The sequence below is a fragment of the Ochotona princeps genome, chromosome 29, assembly GCF_030435755.1.
Source record: "Ochotona princeps isolate mOchPri1 chromosome 29, mOchPri1.hap1, whole genome shotgun sequence".
Classification (NCBI taxonomy): domain Eukaryota; kingdom Metazoa; phylum Chordata; class Mammalia; order Lagomorpha; family Ochotonidae; genus Ochotona; species Ochotona princeps.
Genome location: NC_080860.1, coordinates 103,855 through 120,805, shown reverse-complemented (window position 1 = coordinate 120,805; position 16,951 = coordinate 103,855). Strand labels below are relative to the sequence as shown.

At 47.9% G+C, this 16,951-nt stretch overlaps 1 protein-coding gene across 4 annotated transcripts; it reads left to right on the top strand.

Annotated features, from left to right (window-relative positions):
• The first annotated feature begins 61 nt into the window (after positions 1-61).
• ZNF26 (zinc finger protein 26) lies at positions 62-16,215 on the top strand. Of its 4 annotated transcripts, none has more exons than XM_058656997.1 (4): positions 62-196; positions 10,114-10,222; positions 10,778-10,870; positions 14,183-16,215. In XM_058656997.1, the coding sequence occupies exons 2-4, from the start codon at positions 10,123-10,125 to the stop codon at positions 15,523-15,525; spliced, it is 1,536 nt and encodes a 511-aa protein (XP_058512980.1). In that variant the 5' UTR covers positions 62-196; positions 10,114-10,122; the 3' UTR covers positions 15,526-16,215. The 4 variants fall into 4 exon arrangements, with proteins under 4 accessions (XP_058512980.1, XP_058512979.1, XP_058512978.1 ...); XM_058656996.1 differs by having other exon boundaries at positions 64-196; positions 10,096-10,222; XM_058656995.1 differs by lacking the exon at positions 62-196 and adding an exon at positions 2,645-2,872.
• The last annotated feature ends 736 nt before the right edge of the window (positions 16,216-16,951 follow it).

Here is a 16,951-nt window from a genome sequence, read left to right as displayed (position 1 = left end):
GCGGAGCGGAGCGTGCGCCCTCGCCAGGCCGTGGGCCGGCCGGTCATCGTTGATGTTGTCCGGGACGACTTCCCCGCCCGGGATCGCGCCATGTTAAGTTGGGGCAGAGAGAACGGGCGTCCGTACTTTAGAATCGTTTCAAGCAGAGGTGTCCACGGCTATCCCCTGAAGCGCCAGGGCCCCTGTCTTTGACCAGGTTGGTGTAGATGGAAACCATCTTCGGATCACAGAGTCTGCAAAGATGGATAGCCCGGAGGAAGCCCTTGGCAAGTGAGTGAGTACTTGCGGGTCCTAGGCAGAATTGGAGTCAGGCTCCGGCAGAATCGTCACCTTGTATTTTGTTTATTTGCAAGTCAGAGTTACAGAGAGAGAGAGAGAGAATGTGGGGAGGGGTCCTTCCATCTGCTGTTTGACTCCCCGAGATGGCCGCAAAGGCCACTGCTGGACCTGGCCGCATTTGGTGTCCCACGTGGGAGCAGGATCCGCACTGGGCGCATCAACAGGGAGCTGGGTCGGAAGTGGCTGTTGTACCCAGATTTTGATATCCCCAGAAATCACCAGGAGTCTGAAGTTGATGTAAATGCACAAGGAAGGTCTGAGTTTGGATTCTTGGTTGAGAGCAGGCAGCCTGCTGACCAACACCCCTTACTGGAGTGCAGTCCCATACAGCACATTCACAGTGTTTTTATAGGGGGAGTCCATGATAGCTTCAAAAGGGCCAATTCACAATAGCTTGCAAGGTGAGGGGAAATACCACACATTGCCTGCCTATCTCAGATGGGTAGTCCATGCCTGGCTCTTAAGGTAACCACCTAATTAATAACTTGTAGCCACCTGTGAGATAACCAGACTTGAGTGGGCCTTGATTCATGAGAATTGAAGCCCATCGGTGCTAAAGGTCATATAGGCCATTGGCCTGCAAGCTCAGTTTCTTAGTAGCAATGAGCCATGAACAAATGGTTGGGACTTTGATCCTAAGGTTCCTGAGAGCAATCTGATCTAGAACTAACGACATTTGGGATCTTTTTTGTCTATTTTTTGCTTTGTAAATCTTTTTTTTTTTTACATATTTATTTTTATTACAAAGTCAGAAATACAGAGAGGAGGAAAGACAGAGGAAAGACAGAATCATCTGTCCGATGATTCACTCCCCATGTGAGCCGCAATGGCCGGTGCGCGCTGATCTGAAGCCAGCAACTAGGAACCTCTTCCAGGTCTCCCACACAGGTGCAGGGTCCCAAAGCTTTGGGCCGTCCTCGACTGCTTTCCCAGGCCACAAGCAGGGAGCTGGATGGGAAGTGGAGCTGCCGGGATTAGAACCGGCACCCATATGGGATCCCGGCATGTTCAAGGCGAGGACTTTAGCCACTAGGCCACACCACTGGGCCCGACATTTGGGATCTTTATGCACTGCAGCACAACCCTGGCCCCCAAATCTGTTTAACACATTTCCCATGACTTGGCATTTCCAACTGCTGGACTCTAGCAGCACTCCTGTGTGTCCACCAAAGAATGTTTAAGACTTCACCAAGCCCTGCGGAGAGACAGCTGGTCGTGGGCTTTTGCAGCTTTCCAAATCATATCCATAATGGTTTATTTGAAAGTCAGAGCGTCAAAGAAGAAGGGGAGAAACTAAGCTTCCATCGCTGGTTTTAAGATTTTACTGTTCGAAGAAGACAGGAAGGCGGCTGAAGTAGGAAAGAATTTATGGAGGCATCATGAGGAGAGGTAGTGTTTGAGCAGTAGGCAGAGTCCCTTCTGCGGGGCCTTGTTCCAGATTCCACCAGCCTCCACCAGATCCGTCTGCCTCTGCTCTCATGGGCCCATTGGGTTCTGTTAAGCCTCAGTGTCCTGACATTTCTTTAAAAAAAAAAAAAAAAAAAAAAAATATATATATATATATATATATATATATAGAGAGAGAGAGAGAGAGAGAGAGAGAGAGATTGTCAAAAATAAAGAAAAATATTTGTTTTATATTATTGGAAAGGCGAATAGACAGAGAGGAAGATCTTCCACCCAATGGTTCACTCTCCAAGTGACCGCAACAGCTGGAGCTGAGCCAATCCGAAGCCAGGAGCCAGGAACCAGGAGCTTCTTCCGGGTCTCCCACGTGGGTGCAGGATCCCAAGCGTTGGGCTGTCTTCAACTGCTTTCCCAGGCCACAAGCAGGGAACTGGATGGGAAGTGGAGCAGCTGGGACTCTGTTACACATAGGATGCTGGTGCTTCTAGGCGGAAGATTAGTCAGTTGAGCCATCATGCTGGTAGAGTTACACAGAAAGAGGTCTTCAAGCTACAGGTTCACACGTCCAAATGGCCACAACTGTTGGGGCGGGGCCAGACCCAAGCCAGGCGCTTCTTCCGGGACTCCCACGTGGGTACAATGGAGCAGCACTTGCACCATCTTCCTTTCTTCTCCCAGGCCAGTAGCAGAGGGCTGGATCGGAGTTGGGGCGGCCGAGTCTCGAACCTATATGGCCACATCTCCAACCCCAGACCCGCCCCTCTGCGCGCGCCAGGCGTAGTGACCAGGGCCTTGCGCTTAGCTTCTCGGGAGTTGTAGTCGCGTCCCTGCCCATCGCTTCACTCATGACACACTTCCGTGTGCGCCGCGTGTGGCGCTGTTTCCGGCTGGGCCGGGTTAGCTGTAGTGGGCCCGGGCGTCCGGTCGGAGTCGTCGTCCCGAGCCCATGGGCCCCGGGAGGACAGGAGCCTGACCGTCCGCGCCCTGCCAGCCCCAGGGCGCGGACGGATCTGCCGGCCTCGCGGGCCTCCGTGCGTGCCGCGGCAGGGCACCAGCTCCCGGCGTGCCCAAGAGTGACCGGTAACGCGTGGGGATGGCCACCGGGTTACGGACCGCTTCGTGTTGGGTAAGCGAGGGCGGCAGAAACGGCACCGTCAGCTCCCCGGGTCGGCCGTGGAAGGAGCCGCCCAGTGCTGGCCGCCCCTGCACTGTGCTTGGCGTGTCCGAGTGCACAGAGTCCGCGGGGAGGGAGCTGAGAGCCTGCCCTGATCCCCGCTGCTTACCCGTCCAGGGTCTCATGTTTGCTGCTGATTTTTTTTTTTTAAGATTTATTTATTTTTTATTGGAAAGGCGGATATACAGAGCAAGAGAGACAGAGAGGAAGATCTTCCGTCCGATGGTTCACTCCCCAAACGGCTGCAACAGCTGGAGCTGAGCCAATCCAAAGGCAGGAGCTTCCTCTGGGTCTCCCGCGCGGTGCAGGGTCCCAAGGCTGGATGGGAAGCGGGGCCTCCAGGATTAGAACCGGTATCCATATGGGATGCCGGCGCGGACATGGCGAGGACTTTAACCACTACGCTATTGCGCCGGGCCCATTTGCTTCATCCTAAATGTGCTTTATTTAGATTCGCGTTGTCGGAAGATGAAGGAACAGAAATGGTTGCTCCGCGGTGGATCCTGTGTCGCCCAAGGGAGTTGGGTGGACTCACTGCTGCTTCCCAGGGTGTGCGCTAGCAGGTTCCAAGTGGAGTTACTGGGACTAGAACCAGGCATTCTAGTCTGAGATGTGGGCATCCCAGGTGACCACCAAACATTGTGTGCCAAATGTGTGCCCCAGAGTTTAGGTTCTCACTGCCCCTTTAAGACTTGAAAGCAACTGGTGTTTGCTTGGGATGTTGCCAGATGACCAGGCTCAGTGGAGCTGTTCAGAGATCACCTTCTTGAGGAAGACGGTGTAATGGTGAGGTTCCCTAAAGAAAGCACCTCTCTTGGGCCAGTGCCTTGGTGCAGCAAGCTCATCTGCCAGTGGTGCCTGCATTGCATGTTGGCGCCGCTTTGAGTCTCAGCTGCTCCACTTCTCATCCAGCTCCTTGCCTGTGAACTGGGAAGACAGCAGAGAATGGCCCAGATCCTTGAGCACCTCAGCCCATGTGGGACAGCCTAAAGAGGCTCCTGGCTCCTAGATTTGGACCAGCCTAACTCCAGCCATTGTGTTCATTTGGAGAGTGAACCAGCAGAGGGAAGATCAGTCTCTACTTTTCAAATAAATAAATAAATAAATAATAAGCAAATAATTACATACATACATAATCTTAAAACAAATAACAGGACCCAGCACGAAAGCCTAGTGGTTAAAGTTCTCGCCTTGTGCGTGCTGGGAGCTCCGCCTCCCATCCAGCTCCCTGCATGTGACCTGGGAAAGCAGTCGAGGACAACCCAAAGCCTTGGGACCCTGTACCCACATGGGAGACCCAGAAGAAGCTCCTGGCTCCTGGCTCCTGGCTTTGGATTGGTTCAGCCCTGGCCGTTGTGGCTACTTAAGGAAGGAACCATCAAATGGAAGATCTTTCCTCTCTTCCTCTCTCTGTATCTTACTTTCCAATAAAAATAAATAAATCTTAAAAAAAAGGAAGAAAATAAAACAGTACCTACCTCTCACAGAAGCCACATTGCTAGAATTTTTGTTGCAAGAGTTAGCATTATGTTTTGAGTGTAGAAAAGAGACTGTCGTGCCCAGAGTCTGTTCACAAAGCTGAGTTAGATTGGCTTTTTCCACTTTTCACCTTAGTGGTGGCCTGGGCCCCTTAGGAAGCAATGTTGCAGGGCCAGTGTGATGGGTCTAGGGCAGACCCTCAACTTGCAAATGTGGGTATCCCATATGGGTGCTGATTCCTTTCCTGGCTGCCCCACTTCCCATCCAGCTCCCTGCTTGTGGCCTGGGAAAGCAGTCGAGGACGGCCCAAAGCCTTGGGACCCTGCACCCGCGTGGGAGGAAGCTCCTGGCTTCAGATTTGCTTAGCTTTGGCTGTTGCAGCTATTTGGGGAGTGAAATAGAGGATGGAAGATCGTTCTGTCTCCTTCTCTGTAAATCTAACTTTAAAATAAAAAATGAATAAATATAAAAAAAGAAGATAGTGAGAGGATGTCGGAGAGAGTAGTGCTATGACCTAGTAGGTTAAGTCTGCCTGCAGTGTCTGCATCCTATATAGCTGCAGATTTGAGTCCCAGGTGTTCCATTTATATTCTTGCTTCCTGTTAATGTGCCTCAGAAAGCAGCAGAGGATGACCCAAGTCCTTGGGCTCCTTTCTCTGCCAGGAAGACCTGGAAGAATGTCTCTTCCCTGCTTTCCCTCTTTTTCTCTATTACTTTGCCTTTCAAATAGATAAGTATTTTTAACCGTTTTCAGGTATTTTAGAAGTCATTAAGAAAATTTTTTTTCCTTGGGGCCTGACGCGATAGTGTAGTGGTTAAAGTCCTTGTCTTGAACGCTCTGGAATCCATATGGGTGCTGGTTGTAATCCTGGCAGCCCCACTTCCCATCCAACTCCCTGTTTGTGGCCTGGGAGAGCAATCGAGGATGGTCCAGGGCCTTGGGACCCCGCGTCCGAGTGGGAGACCCGGAAGAAGCTCCTGTCTCCTCGCTTTAGATTGGCTCAGCTCTAGCCATTGTGGCTACTTGGGGAGTGAACCAGTGAATGGAAGATCTTTTCCTCTGTTTCTCTTTCTGTAAATCTACCTTTCCAGTAAAAATAAATAAATCTTAAAAAAAAAAAGGCAGATTTACAAAGCGAAAAAAGAAAAGAAAGACCTTCCCTCTACTGCAGCGATTCCCCAAATGGCCTCAACATCTGGGGCTGATTGATCCGAAAGAACCAGAATCAAAATTATTATTATTATTATTATTTTTTAGATTTATTCATTTTTATTACAGCCAGATACACACAGAGGAGGAGAGACAGAGAGGAAGATCCTCCGTCTGATGATTCACTCCCCAAGTGAGCCGCAATGGGCCGTTGCGCGCCGATCCGAAGCCGGGAACCTGGAACCTCTTCCGGGTCTCCCGCGAGGGTGCAGTGTCCCAATGCATTGGGCCGTCCCCGACTGCTTTCCCAGGCCACAAGCAGGGAGCTGGATGGGAAGTGGAGCTGCCGGGATTAGAACCGGCGCCCATACGGGATCCCGGGGCGTTCAAGGCGAGGACTTTAGCCGCTAGGCCACGCCGCCGGGCCCCAGAATCAAAATTATTTAACACATTATTTTTCTCACTTTTCATTACATTTTTCTTTTCCCTCTGTTATCATATGTTCTCTTTATGCTTTATTTTCTATACTTTAAATTTGTACTTTTTGTTAGAAACTGCTCTTTTCACTTGTTTTCTCATGTGAACTCCCATATTTGTCTTTACTTCTGGGAATTGTCAACCTGTATTTCTTCAGATATTGCCTAATTGGTTCCATTATGTAACCCTATGTTGGCTGTTCTCTACAGGACAAATATTCCCAGTTTGCTTCCCTCCTTCCCTCCTCGCCCATCAGAACTGCTTTCTCTATTTCTGATACAGTGGTAGCATCTTGAATTTACCAGGCTCTGCCAGGAGTTGTATGTTACTTGCTACTTGTACGGGTCTGTGAGTTGTCTCTAGATTTTCTTTCTTCCATATAGATTTACAGTTTCTCTGTTGAGCACATAAAGAAGCAGACTGCATTTCCAGGTGTCTCTGCTGTTTGTGCTGTGGCTCTCTGATACTGCTTAGAATGCAAACAAAATTAGTCTCCTTAGAGCTTGGTTCCCTAGCAGTGGAGTACGTAAGGCCAAGCAAAAGACAGGAGGTGATGGGGTGCCTGGACCATGTGTTCTTTCCTACCCTATAGCTGTTTACCTCAGACTCCCGCAAGTAGAAGCAAGATGCTCTGTTAAAGTGTTCTCTTGATTTTTGTTCACTTGTTCCCAGGCAGCCCCATTCTAATGACCCTCATTTCTTCTTGGGGACATCATGACTCTTTTTATTTAATTTTTAAAATTTTAATTTTATTTTAATAATACATTTTATTTTTGATGATGTTTACATAGTTTAGAGGGATGCAGTGTCATGTGGCTCATCGACTGGGGTGGGAAGACTCAAGAAATGTAGGAGAGTTGATGAAACAACTGTGTCTGATCTCGTTTATTTCCCGTGTCTGGGGAAAGTTGGCCAGGGGAAGAAGGGGAGAGGGCCACTCCCAGGGGTGGCCAGCAGATGTCATCCCACGTTTGCTGATACAGAGCGTGTTCTCAGCGTACCACTTAAGTGGTTCCAATAGTTCTGAGATACTGGTGATTTCCTTGCAACAAGGTTGAGGAAATCTTTCCATTTGCTGACATAGTCCACCCTAGAGTGTCGATTCACCCAGATACTCGCTGTCAAAGCTTGGCTGGGAGAGCTGTTGATTTGTTGTACCTTCCATGGTACTAGATGTTCTCTGTAGGATGAACTGATTGTCATGTCCTCCATGAGCCTCATGCTCACCAGTGGGAGTTGCAGCTCACAGTTTTCCTACTGGGTCCGCACCTTGCCCTAGATCTTGCACTTTCCAGGTGGTTCTATGGTCTAGCCTGATAGGGCTTTCCCTCAGTTCCAGCACCTGCTATCTGATGGCTCTGGCAAAGCTCGGCCAGCCTGCGCTCACTCTGCCTGATGCATGTACCAGTGGATATGATTGCTCAGCCCAGCCTGGCTCTTCCCCTAAACCAGCTCACATGCAGGCCAGTGGGCTTTGTGGTCTTTCCCAGCCTGCCCCGAGTCCCAGTTCTCACATTCACCAGCAGGAACAGTGGTCCAGCAGGGAACCCCTGCAGTTCCCCTACTGGGCTTGCCCCATATCCTGAGCTCCTGGCGGGAGCTGTGTCCAAGCCTGGCATGGCTCACCTAACATCAGCATTCACCAGTTTGTGTTGTAGCCTGGCTCAGCGTGGCCTGCCTCAGTTCCAGCTCATGCTGGCTGATGATGTGGCGTAGCCCAGCCCAGCCAGCCCCCAGTCCAAGCCCTAATGTGAACTGGCTGGTGTTGTGGCCCAACCCGGCCTGTCCTGATTCTCACATGTGCCTATGAGTTGTGTAAACTGGCCCGGTCAGGACTGCGCCCAGACCTGACCCACACAAATGCTAGCGGGTTACTGTAACCTGTCTTCGTCTGGGGTTTTCCCAGCCTTGGTTGTTGTGCTCACCTGCAGGGATTATGACCTGACAGAGGAGTTCCCTAAGCTCCTCTGTCAGGTCACTTCCCAGTGGCAGATCTCACGCACACTGGTGGGTTCTTGGCCCAGTCTGACTTGGCTCAATTTCTGTCCTGGCAGGTACAGCGACCTTGCCTGACCAGCCTGCACCCATTCTGACTCTTGTTGGGTGCTACAGTCCAGCTCTACCTGGTCCATCCCCAGACCCAGCTCTTGCATGGTTCAGCAGATGCTAAGACCTATTCCAGCCTGTCCTACACCCACTCTAGCTCTTGAGATCACCAGCTGATTCTAGAACCTCGCCTACTCTGGCACACCCAGACCCAGACTACACCCCTGCTTGAGGGATACTATAGCCATGTCCAGCTCAGTTTATTGCCCCCATTTTGGCTCTCACACTCACCAGTGGGAACTGGAGCGTAGCTGGGACATCCCCTTAGCTTCCCAGCCAAGCTCACTGCCAGCCACAGATCTTGCACGTGCAGTGTTGCTCTGACCTGGCCTGGCCTGGCCCGGCCCAGCCCGCCCCCAGTCTCATCTCTGGTGGGTGCTGTAGCCTGCCCAGTCTGCCCCCATCCCTGGCTCTCAGACAAACTGGTGGGTATGATAGCCTAACCCAGCCTGGCATGGCCCAGACCCTATCCTGGCTGCCATATATGCCAGAATGCTGTGGTTTGGCTTGGTCCTGCCTGGTCCACCTTCCTCCTCCACTGCCCCCGCAAGAATCAACCCACACGTTTGCCAACAAGTGAAGCAGCCATGACCAACAACCAGCCCCGATTCACCTGTGGGACTGATGGAGCGTTCCCCAAGTTCTACCCCCCAGGCCCACTCCCAAACCCATATTTCACATGCCAGTGGGTTAGTGACATAGTCTGCCCCCCAGTGTCAGCGTTTGTGTGCTGGTGGATGTTGCGACCTGGCCTACTCTGCATCTAATTTTTTGGTGTACCAGCCTGGTTCATTCCCAACCCCAGTGTTATTGAATTCGTGATTATGCCTAGTTCAGCCCATTACCACCCCCAGCCTTCGAGCAAACCAGCTGGTATGGTAGTCCCACAGGGGTGATCCCACGGTCTCAGCTCAGTTCTCTCATGAGCTGATTTAGTGCCATAGCCTAGCCTAACATGGTCCACACCCTGCCCCGACACTCACTGGTGGGTACTGTGATTGAGCCCTGCCAGGCAGGCCCCCCAGCCATGGCTTTCATGTGTGCTGGTAGGCAGTGGTTGATGATAGCAACCAGCCCAGCTCAGGGCTCCCATGTGGGTGGGTATATTGGTTTGGCCTCAAAATGTCCTCAGGTTTTCCTCCTCTTACACCACCCGGTCTCGGCCTCATTTACCTGCAAGTGTAGCAGCCTGGCTGATAGTGTCCCCCAGAAGTTACTCCTCACCTATTATGTTCTTCCTCAGCAGTCTTCCCTTGCACACATCTCCAGATCCACATCCCTGAGCAATCCACAGTCCCCCACTCTTGCGAGCATGCAGATTCCCAAGCCAGGTTCTCTGATGGTGGTCCCGCCAGCCTGGGGCCCTGCTTGCCTTCCCAAAACCCACATACACTGGCACCAGGTCCCCAGACCCTGTTTGATGGTATGCAGGCCCCTGCTCCCTCCCCCCACTTACTCTCAAAAAGATAGAATAAGCAACTATGCTGGCACACTTAGCTTGAACCAGGTCCAGCTATTAGCTGCAGGCTAATAAACCTGAGGACATTTAGCTGCTTTTCTTCCAGCGGTGTTAACCCTAGCCTAGGTGCAATACAACCTAGGCAGTTGCCTGCAGCTGGGAGCCATCATGAATCTTTAGTACTGTCTAGCTGGCCCTCAGTGGAACCAAGTTTATAAGTATTGCCTGTATTTCTGTGCCAAGTATACCTGCAGATATTTATCAGACTCAAAACAGCTCATTTCGTTTATGTGTGTAGCATGTATTTGTCTCCCTAGAAAAGGTTAGTATTTCACACAGAAACGCTTAGTGGTTGGTTGATTTAACATTTTTCTCACAGTAAATGCTGAATCCATCACAGGAGATAGCATGCAAGAACATGTCTGCATTCCCAACAGTTCCTCTACATCTTTTCTCTGTCACCTAATGCATTGTACCAGTTGAATGGGACATGTGTTATTGCAGGGATTATTGTCATTCAAGGATATATCTATGGAGTTCACCTGGGAGGAATGGCAGCTCCTGGATTCCACGCAGAAGTACCTGTACCGGGACGTGATACTGGAAAACTACAGCAACTTGGTCTCAGTGGGTAAGAACTGCTTCTCAGCTTAACTCAGTTGGTGACTCAAAATGTGGCATCTTTTTTTCTTATGTTCATTAACCTGGGGCCCTCTGCAGTGCTTAATGAACTGGAGTTTTCGAGACCTATCTTCTGAGTCCTCGTTTGACTCTCACTGCATAGTTGTGATTTTCCTCCAAATGGCCAGTTTAAAAAAAAAATTATTTACTTGTTTTGAAAGGCAGAGAGAGAATGAATGAATCTTTTATTCATTGGTTCACTCGCTGACTGGCCACCACAGCTGGAGCTGATTTAGGCCGAAACCAGGAGTCCAGAACTGCATCCTGGTCTCGCATGAGAATGGCAGTGACCCAAGGACAAGGAGCTGGGTCTTTTCTACCACGTTCCCAGGTGCATTAGCGGGGAGCTGGATCAGTAGCCGGGCAGCTGGGACTGATAGGGAATACTGGCATCTCGGTGGGTGGCTGTTTCTACAGAGCCACAACCCCAACCCCAAAGGTTTGATTTTGTAGCTCTTGATCCTTGTCAGTTTGGTGTATGATGGTTTTGATTTTCCTTTAACAGGGTACCATGGTACCAAACCTGATTTAATTTTCAAGCTGGAGCAAGGACAAGAGCCTTGGACAAGTGCCAAGATTTCCGGTCAGCGTTGTCCAGGTGAGTTGGGAGGTATAAAAAAGTGACTTGGTTGTTCCTAGAGGAACTCAAGAGAAACTGCCCTGAAACCTGACTCCTCAGATTCCTTGCCTCGGGGACTTTCCTTCACCTTGGCTTTGAGAGGGAGGTTTGCCCCTATTTAAACTGGGATAAGTGTGTTGGTCTGTATTCCCTTCTTTGTTATAATCAGGCATTGAGACTCTCCTCTCACTGCGTGCAAGGACTCTTATTCCTCAGTATCCCTTTATTTTCTCCTTTGCCTTCCACAGTTAGATTATACGCACAGTTTAATCCCAATGTCTGATGGACTTTAGCATTTCCCTTTTGAGTTTGGTGTACCAATTCTGTCGTTTCCTATGTTGTAACTATTGAAAGACTCCCATTCTGAAGACTGAAGTTTCCCCCAGTCCCAGCGCTGACAGCCTCCTTGTCTCAGTCCTTCAGGAATCTGCTCTGTGCCTTCCATGTGTCACTGGATATAGTAGCAGTGGGCAGGAACCCTACAATTGCCATGCTTCTCCAGTGTGTTGGACTCTGGCCAGTGTTTCTTCACTGACCTTGCTGCTGATTCTGTTTCTGTCAGCAAGAGTGTTCTATCCTACCCACATTGTCATTTACGTCTTCAGTTGTCACCCCAACTAGGTCAGTGTTGTTTCATACTTTATAGCTCAAAATGCATAACCAAGAATTAAACACAATCAGGGCGGAGACTTTAGCCACTAGGCTACCACACTGGACATAAAATAAGAATTTTATGAAAATAAATAGGTATTTCTTAAAGCTGTGATTCAATCAGAATAAAACAATAAAGAATTTAAGGTTTCAAATAAAAAGTTGTCTGTCATAGAGCAACTGCACCGTGGCTTAAGTCAGAAACTTGATGTGGCCAGGAGTCAAGCTTCCATATATCTTCCTTTTGTCATCTTTCCCCATCAACCCCTTTCTGCCTAATGCGAATGATTCCTCAGTGCCAGATGTCACATGCAGAAACCACTGAATCAAATTTCCTTCTAAGAAAAAAAAAACACCTTTGATTAGTGCCTAGAGCCTTTCTGAAAGCCTTCCAACAGGTTTTCCTTTGTTTTTTTAAGGATTTTTTTAAAGATTGATTTACTTTTATTGCAAAGTCAGATATACAGAGAGGAGGAGAGACAGAGAGGAAGATCTTCCTTCCAATGATTCACTCCCCAAGTGATTGCAACGACCGGGGCTGCGCCGATTCGAAACCAGCAACCAGGAACCTCCTCCAGGTCTCCCACACAGGTGCAGAGTCCCAAAGTTTTGGGCTGTCCTCGATTGCTTTCCCAGGCCACAGGCAGGGAGCTGGATGGGAAGCAGGGCTGCTGGGACTAGAACTGACGCCCATACGGGATCCTAGTATGTTCAAGGTGAGGGCGTTAGCTGCTAGGCCACCCTGCCAGGCCCCCAACAGGTTTGAACAAGACACAGTGTGCAGCATGGAGGGCTTCAGGACTTGCATCCTGTCCCTCTGCCTGTCACACACAAACAGGAGAAGGTGGATAGCCTCGCCCCTTCTGGGAGTAGAGGTGGACATAGCCTTGGGTAGGCAGAGAGCAGCTGGCTATAGGCCCATCGTTGAATGGTTAATTCAGTGTGTCCTCTGGCTATCTCATTGTCTTTAAAAATTCTCATGTTAACATAAAATATGATTGTCACTTTCCAAAAGATAGTGTGTGTCTCATCCTGAACTGAAATCTAGTTTTAAGTCCCGGATTTCTATTTTTGAAGATTTGTTTTTTTATTGAAACTCTTGCCTTTTAAATAAATAAGTATATCTTTTATAAAAATAAAGTTTAATGAAGTAGGTATTATTTATTTCTGCCCATCTAAGTTCACATGCTACTAAACGACTGAAAAAGAAAAGAATAGAAAGCAAAAAAAATCTTGTAATATAAAACAGTGCTGTAAAATAATTGATGGGCCCGGCAGCATGGCCTAGCGGCTAAAGTCCTCGCCTTGAAAGCCCCTGGATCCCATATGGGCGCCAGTTCTAATCCCGGCAGCTCCACTTCCCATCCAGCTCCCTGCTTGTGGTCTGGTAAAGCAGTCGAGGACGGCCCAATGTATTGGGACACTACACCTGTGTGGGAGACCTGGAAGACGTTCCAGGTTCCCGGCTTTGGATCGGCGCGCATCGGCCCGTTGCGGTTCACATGGGGAGTGAATCATCGGACAGAGGATCTTCCTCTCTGTCTCTCCTCCTCTGTGTATATCTGACTTTGTAATAAAAATAAGTCTTAAAAAAAAAAATAATTGACAAGTGGCTCCTAAGCACAGGCTAAAAATTTTTTTTCAAAATTCATTTATTTGAAATGCAGAGTTACATGGAGAGAGAGGTCATCCATTGGTTGGTTCACTCCTCAGGTGTTGGCAGTGACTAGGGCTGGGTCAGACTAAAGCCAGGAACTGGAAGCTAGGAGCTTCATTTAGGTCTCCCATGTGGATAGCAGGAGCCCAAACACTTGGGCCATTGTCTTTTGCTTTTCCCAGGTCATTGTCTGGGAGCTGGATCAAAAGTGGAACAACTGACATGAACCAGTGCCCAAATGGGATGCCAGTGCTGTAGGCAGTGGCTTCAGCTGCAATACCACAATGCTGGTCCCTAAAAACTTATTTTTTTTCTTCCAGAAAGAGGTTTTTATCTCTTCAGGTAGCAACAACAGCCTCGCCAAATCAAGGAACCAAGAACTCCATCCTAGTCTGCCTCATGGGTGCTGGCACCCAAAGATTTAGACTGTTTCACTCTACCTTCTCTACCGGCATGCTAGCAGGAAGTTGGATCTGAAGCACTCTGATAGGGGTTGCAAGCATTGTAAGGGGCAGCTTAACACACTGGGCAGCAATATTGGCCTCTAAACCAATTTTGATTACTGTTAATTCACAACCAGTTTCCCTGAAGGGATGCAGGCATTCCTGCTTGACTAGTAATGTCTCTTTTGAATCAGTGGTAATAGTCTTTTACCAACAGAAAGGAGTCACAACACAGCAGGCCATTCTAAAGCTCTTTAACTGTATACTGAATTTTTAATTTTATTTTGGATCATGTTTACACAGTTGATTAGGATGAGAAGTGTTGACTAAAGGAAAGTCGGTGAGACCACTATTTCCACACCTTCCATATCTTCTTCCAGTATCTGGGGGAAGTGGGAAGTAAAGGGGAGAAGCCACACCCAGCCTCCCAGCCATCTCTATACCCAGGGGTGGGCAACGGCCACCCAGTGTCATCCCAGGGTCCCTGATGTGGAGCATTGTATACCAAAATTTTCAAAGTGTGTTTTATTCCCTTTCTAGGAGTCTGGGAGGAATGGTACCAGAAAAATCAAGATGAGCTTGAAAATGTTGAGAGAAGCTTTGCTTGTAATATGTTTGGAAAACATCTAACCAAAACGTGTGATTTTTCAAAACAAAGACTCTGTAACACACATGGGAAAAACTTGATACAAAATTCAGGTTCAAGCATAAGTTATGGGAGAAAGAACCTTGACAGGTTTCATGGCTATGAGGAATCATACTTCCTTAAGCCCAAAAGGGGTCACAGCCTAGGAAAAAACTGTGTGTGTAGTGAATGTGGGAAAGCTTTTCGTTGTAAATCACAACTCATTGTACATCTCAGAATCCACACAGGAGAGAGACCTTATGAGTGCACTAAATGTGAAAGAGCCTTCAGTGCCAAGTCAAACCTCAATGCTCATCAGAGAGTTCACACGGGAGAAAAGCCCTATTCGTGCGTTGAGTGTGGGAAAGTCTTCTCCTTCAGGTCACAGCTTATTGTCCATCAGGAAGTTCATACAGGAGGAAAACCTTACAGTTGCAGTGAATGTGGGAAAGCGTACAGTTGGAAATCACAGCTTATTTTACATCAAAGAAGTCACACTGGGGTAAAACCCTATGAATGTGGTGAGTGTGGGAAGGCCTTCAGTTTGAAGTCCCCGTTCATTGTACATCAGAGAACTCACACAGGAGTGAAACCCCATAGATGCAGTGAGTGTGGGAAAGCCTTTCGGAGTAGATCATACCTCCTTGTTCACATCCGAATGCACACAGGAGAGAAGCCCTATCAATGCAGTGACTGTGGAAAAGCTTTCAACATGAAGACCCAACTTGTTGTTCATCAGGGTGTCCACACAGGAAAGAACCCTCACCAGTGCACCGAGTGTGGGAAGGCCTTTGGTAGGAAGGAACAGCTCACTGCCCACCTGAGAGCTCATGCGGGAGAGAAGCCCTATGGATGTGGTGAGTGTGGGAAGGCCTTCAGCAGCAAGTCCTATCTTGTCATACACAGAAGGACACACACGGGAGAGAGACCCTATGAATGTGATGTGTGTGAGAGAGCCTTCTGTGGGAAATCACAGCTAATTATCCATCAGCGAACCCATTCTACTGAGAAACCCTATGAATGTAGTGAGTGTGAGAAAGCCTATCCCCGGAAGGCATCACTTCAGATACACCAGAAAACCCACTCAGGAGAGAAGCCTTTCAAGTGCGGAGAATGTGGGAAAGCGTTCACTCAGAAGTCATCCTTGAGCGAGCATCAGAGAGTTCACACAGGAGAAAAACCCTGGAAATGCTCTGACTGTGGCAAGTCGTTTTGTTGGAACTCAGGACTTCGCATTCATCGGAAAACTCATAAGTGAAAAGTCCAAATTAGTGAGTGTTAGAAGCTGGTCTCAGGATATTTCAGGCCATACCAGGATTTCTGGACATTTACTGAGCAAATCACGTAAGACTGGTCATATTTGGAATGTACACACCTTTGTGGGGAAGACAGTATTTGAAGAAATGAGGGACAATAACTGTACCAAGTACAGTTGTATCGTGATAATTTGGAGAATTCATGCTGAAGACACCTAACATGTTAAGTAAATTAGGAAAGCATTTCCCTATAGCAAGTATGTAATGTGGAAAGTCACATTTCAGATTTGAAGCTGTTTTTATAAAATAAATTTTAGTGACAAAGAAGACTCATGGTGGAGTATAAGATTGTTTTCTGTTTTGTTTTATAATAAGTAACAGTTGTCAAGAAAACCATAAGGAATGTACAAGAGCCTTCAAAAAAAAAAGTACATGGAAGCAGAGTTTTTAAATTCCCCTTTCCATTAACTTTTTGAAGCCCTAATATTTTAAAAGTGAAAGGATGTTTAGGCTTTCCTGGGTTAACACTAAGTAGCATTTTTGGAATGTTGATGTTTTATTCTTAAATATGATTTGTTACTGTATATATTTGATAGTTTGTGGTGTAACATCTCCCAGTATTCTTACTATATGCTAAATACATGCATTATCTCCATTTTCCAGCAATATCACTAAAATCATGTGACTTACAGTCACTGAAGTTGACTTTTCCAGAGTTTTGTTTCTGTAAGGACTTGGTTGCTGCTTGAAAGCAGCGAGCATTTTGGATATTTTCACAGTTTGCTGCCCGTGGATGCAATCCCCTTATTAGCTCTGATCCCACCTCTTGTGTGCTTCTTGGTGGCAGTGCCTTACAGAGTGTCCTTCCCACTAGCTCCCTGTTAGATTTGGTAACCTTTTTATGAAGATTTTGAGTCTGTAATTCAGTCTTACATGGTCCCAGAGGGAAATGTGGAAATTTATTCTTGTTCCGTATTTCTGTTAAAACCATCAATTCTTTCTGCTGAATTGATTCCCAGGATAACGTTGGGTGTTACTCCATTTTAACTTGGTTTCCTGGGCTCTGTGCTTCCTTGTATTTTCTCAATAAAATGTTTTTATTTTTGGCTTAACTGAGGTGTTTTTTGTTTTAACAACTGTTAGGACAGAGTAGCGTATAGATAACTCACTTTTAGAGAAAAGTAAAAGATAGGTGCATTAGGGTTTTTTTTTTTTTTTAAGATTTATTGATTTTTATTGGAAGGTCAGATATACAGAGAGGAGAGACAGAGAGGAAGTGCTTCAGTCCGATGATTCACTTCCCAAGCAGCTGCAATGGCTGGTGCTGCGGACGTCCAAAGCCAGGAGCCAGGAGACTTCCTGGTCTCCCACCTGGGTGCAAGATCCCGAAGACTTGGGTCATCCTCCAATCATTCCCAGCCCATTAGC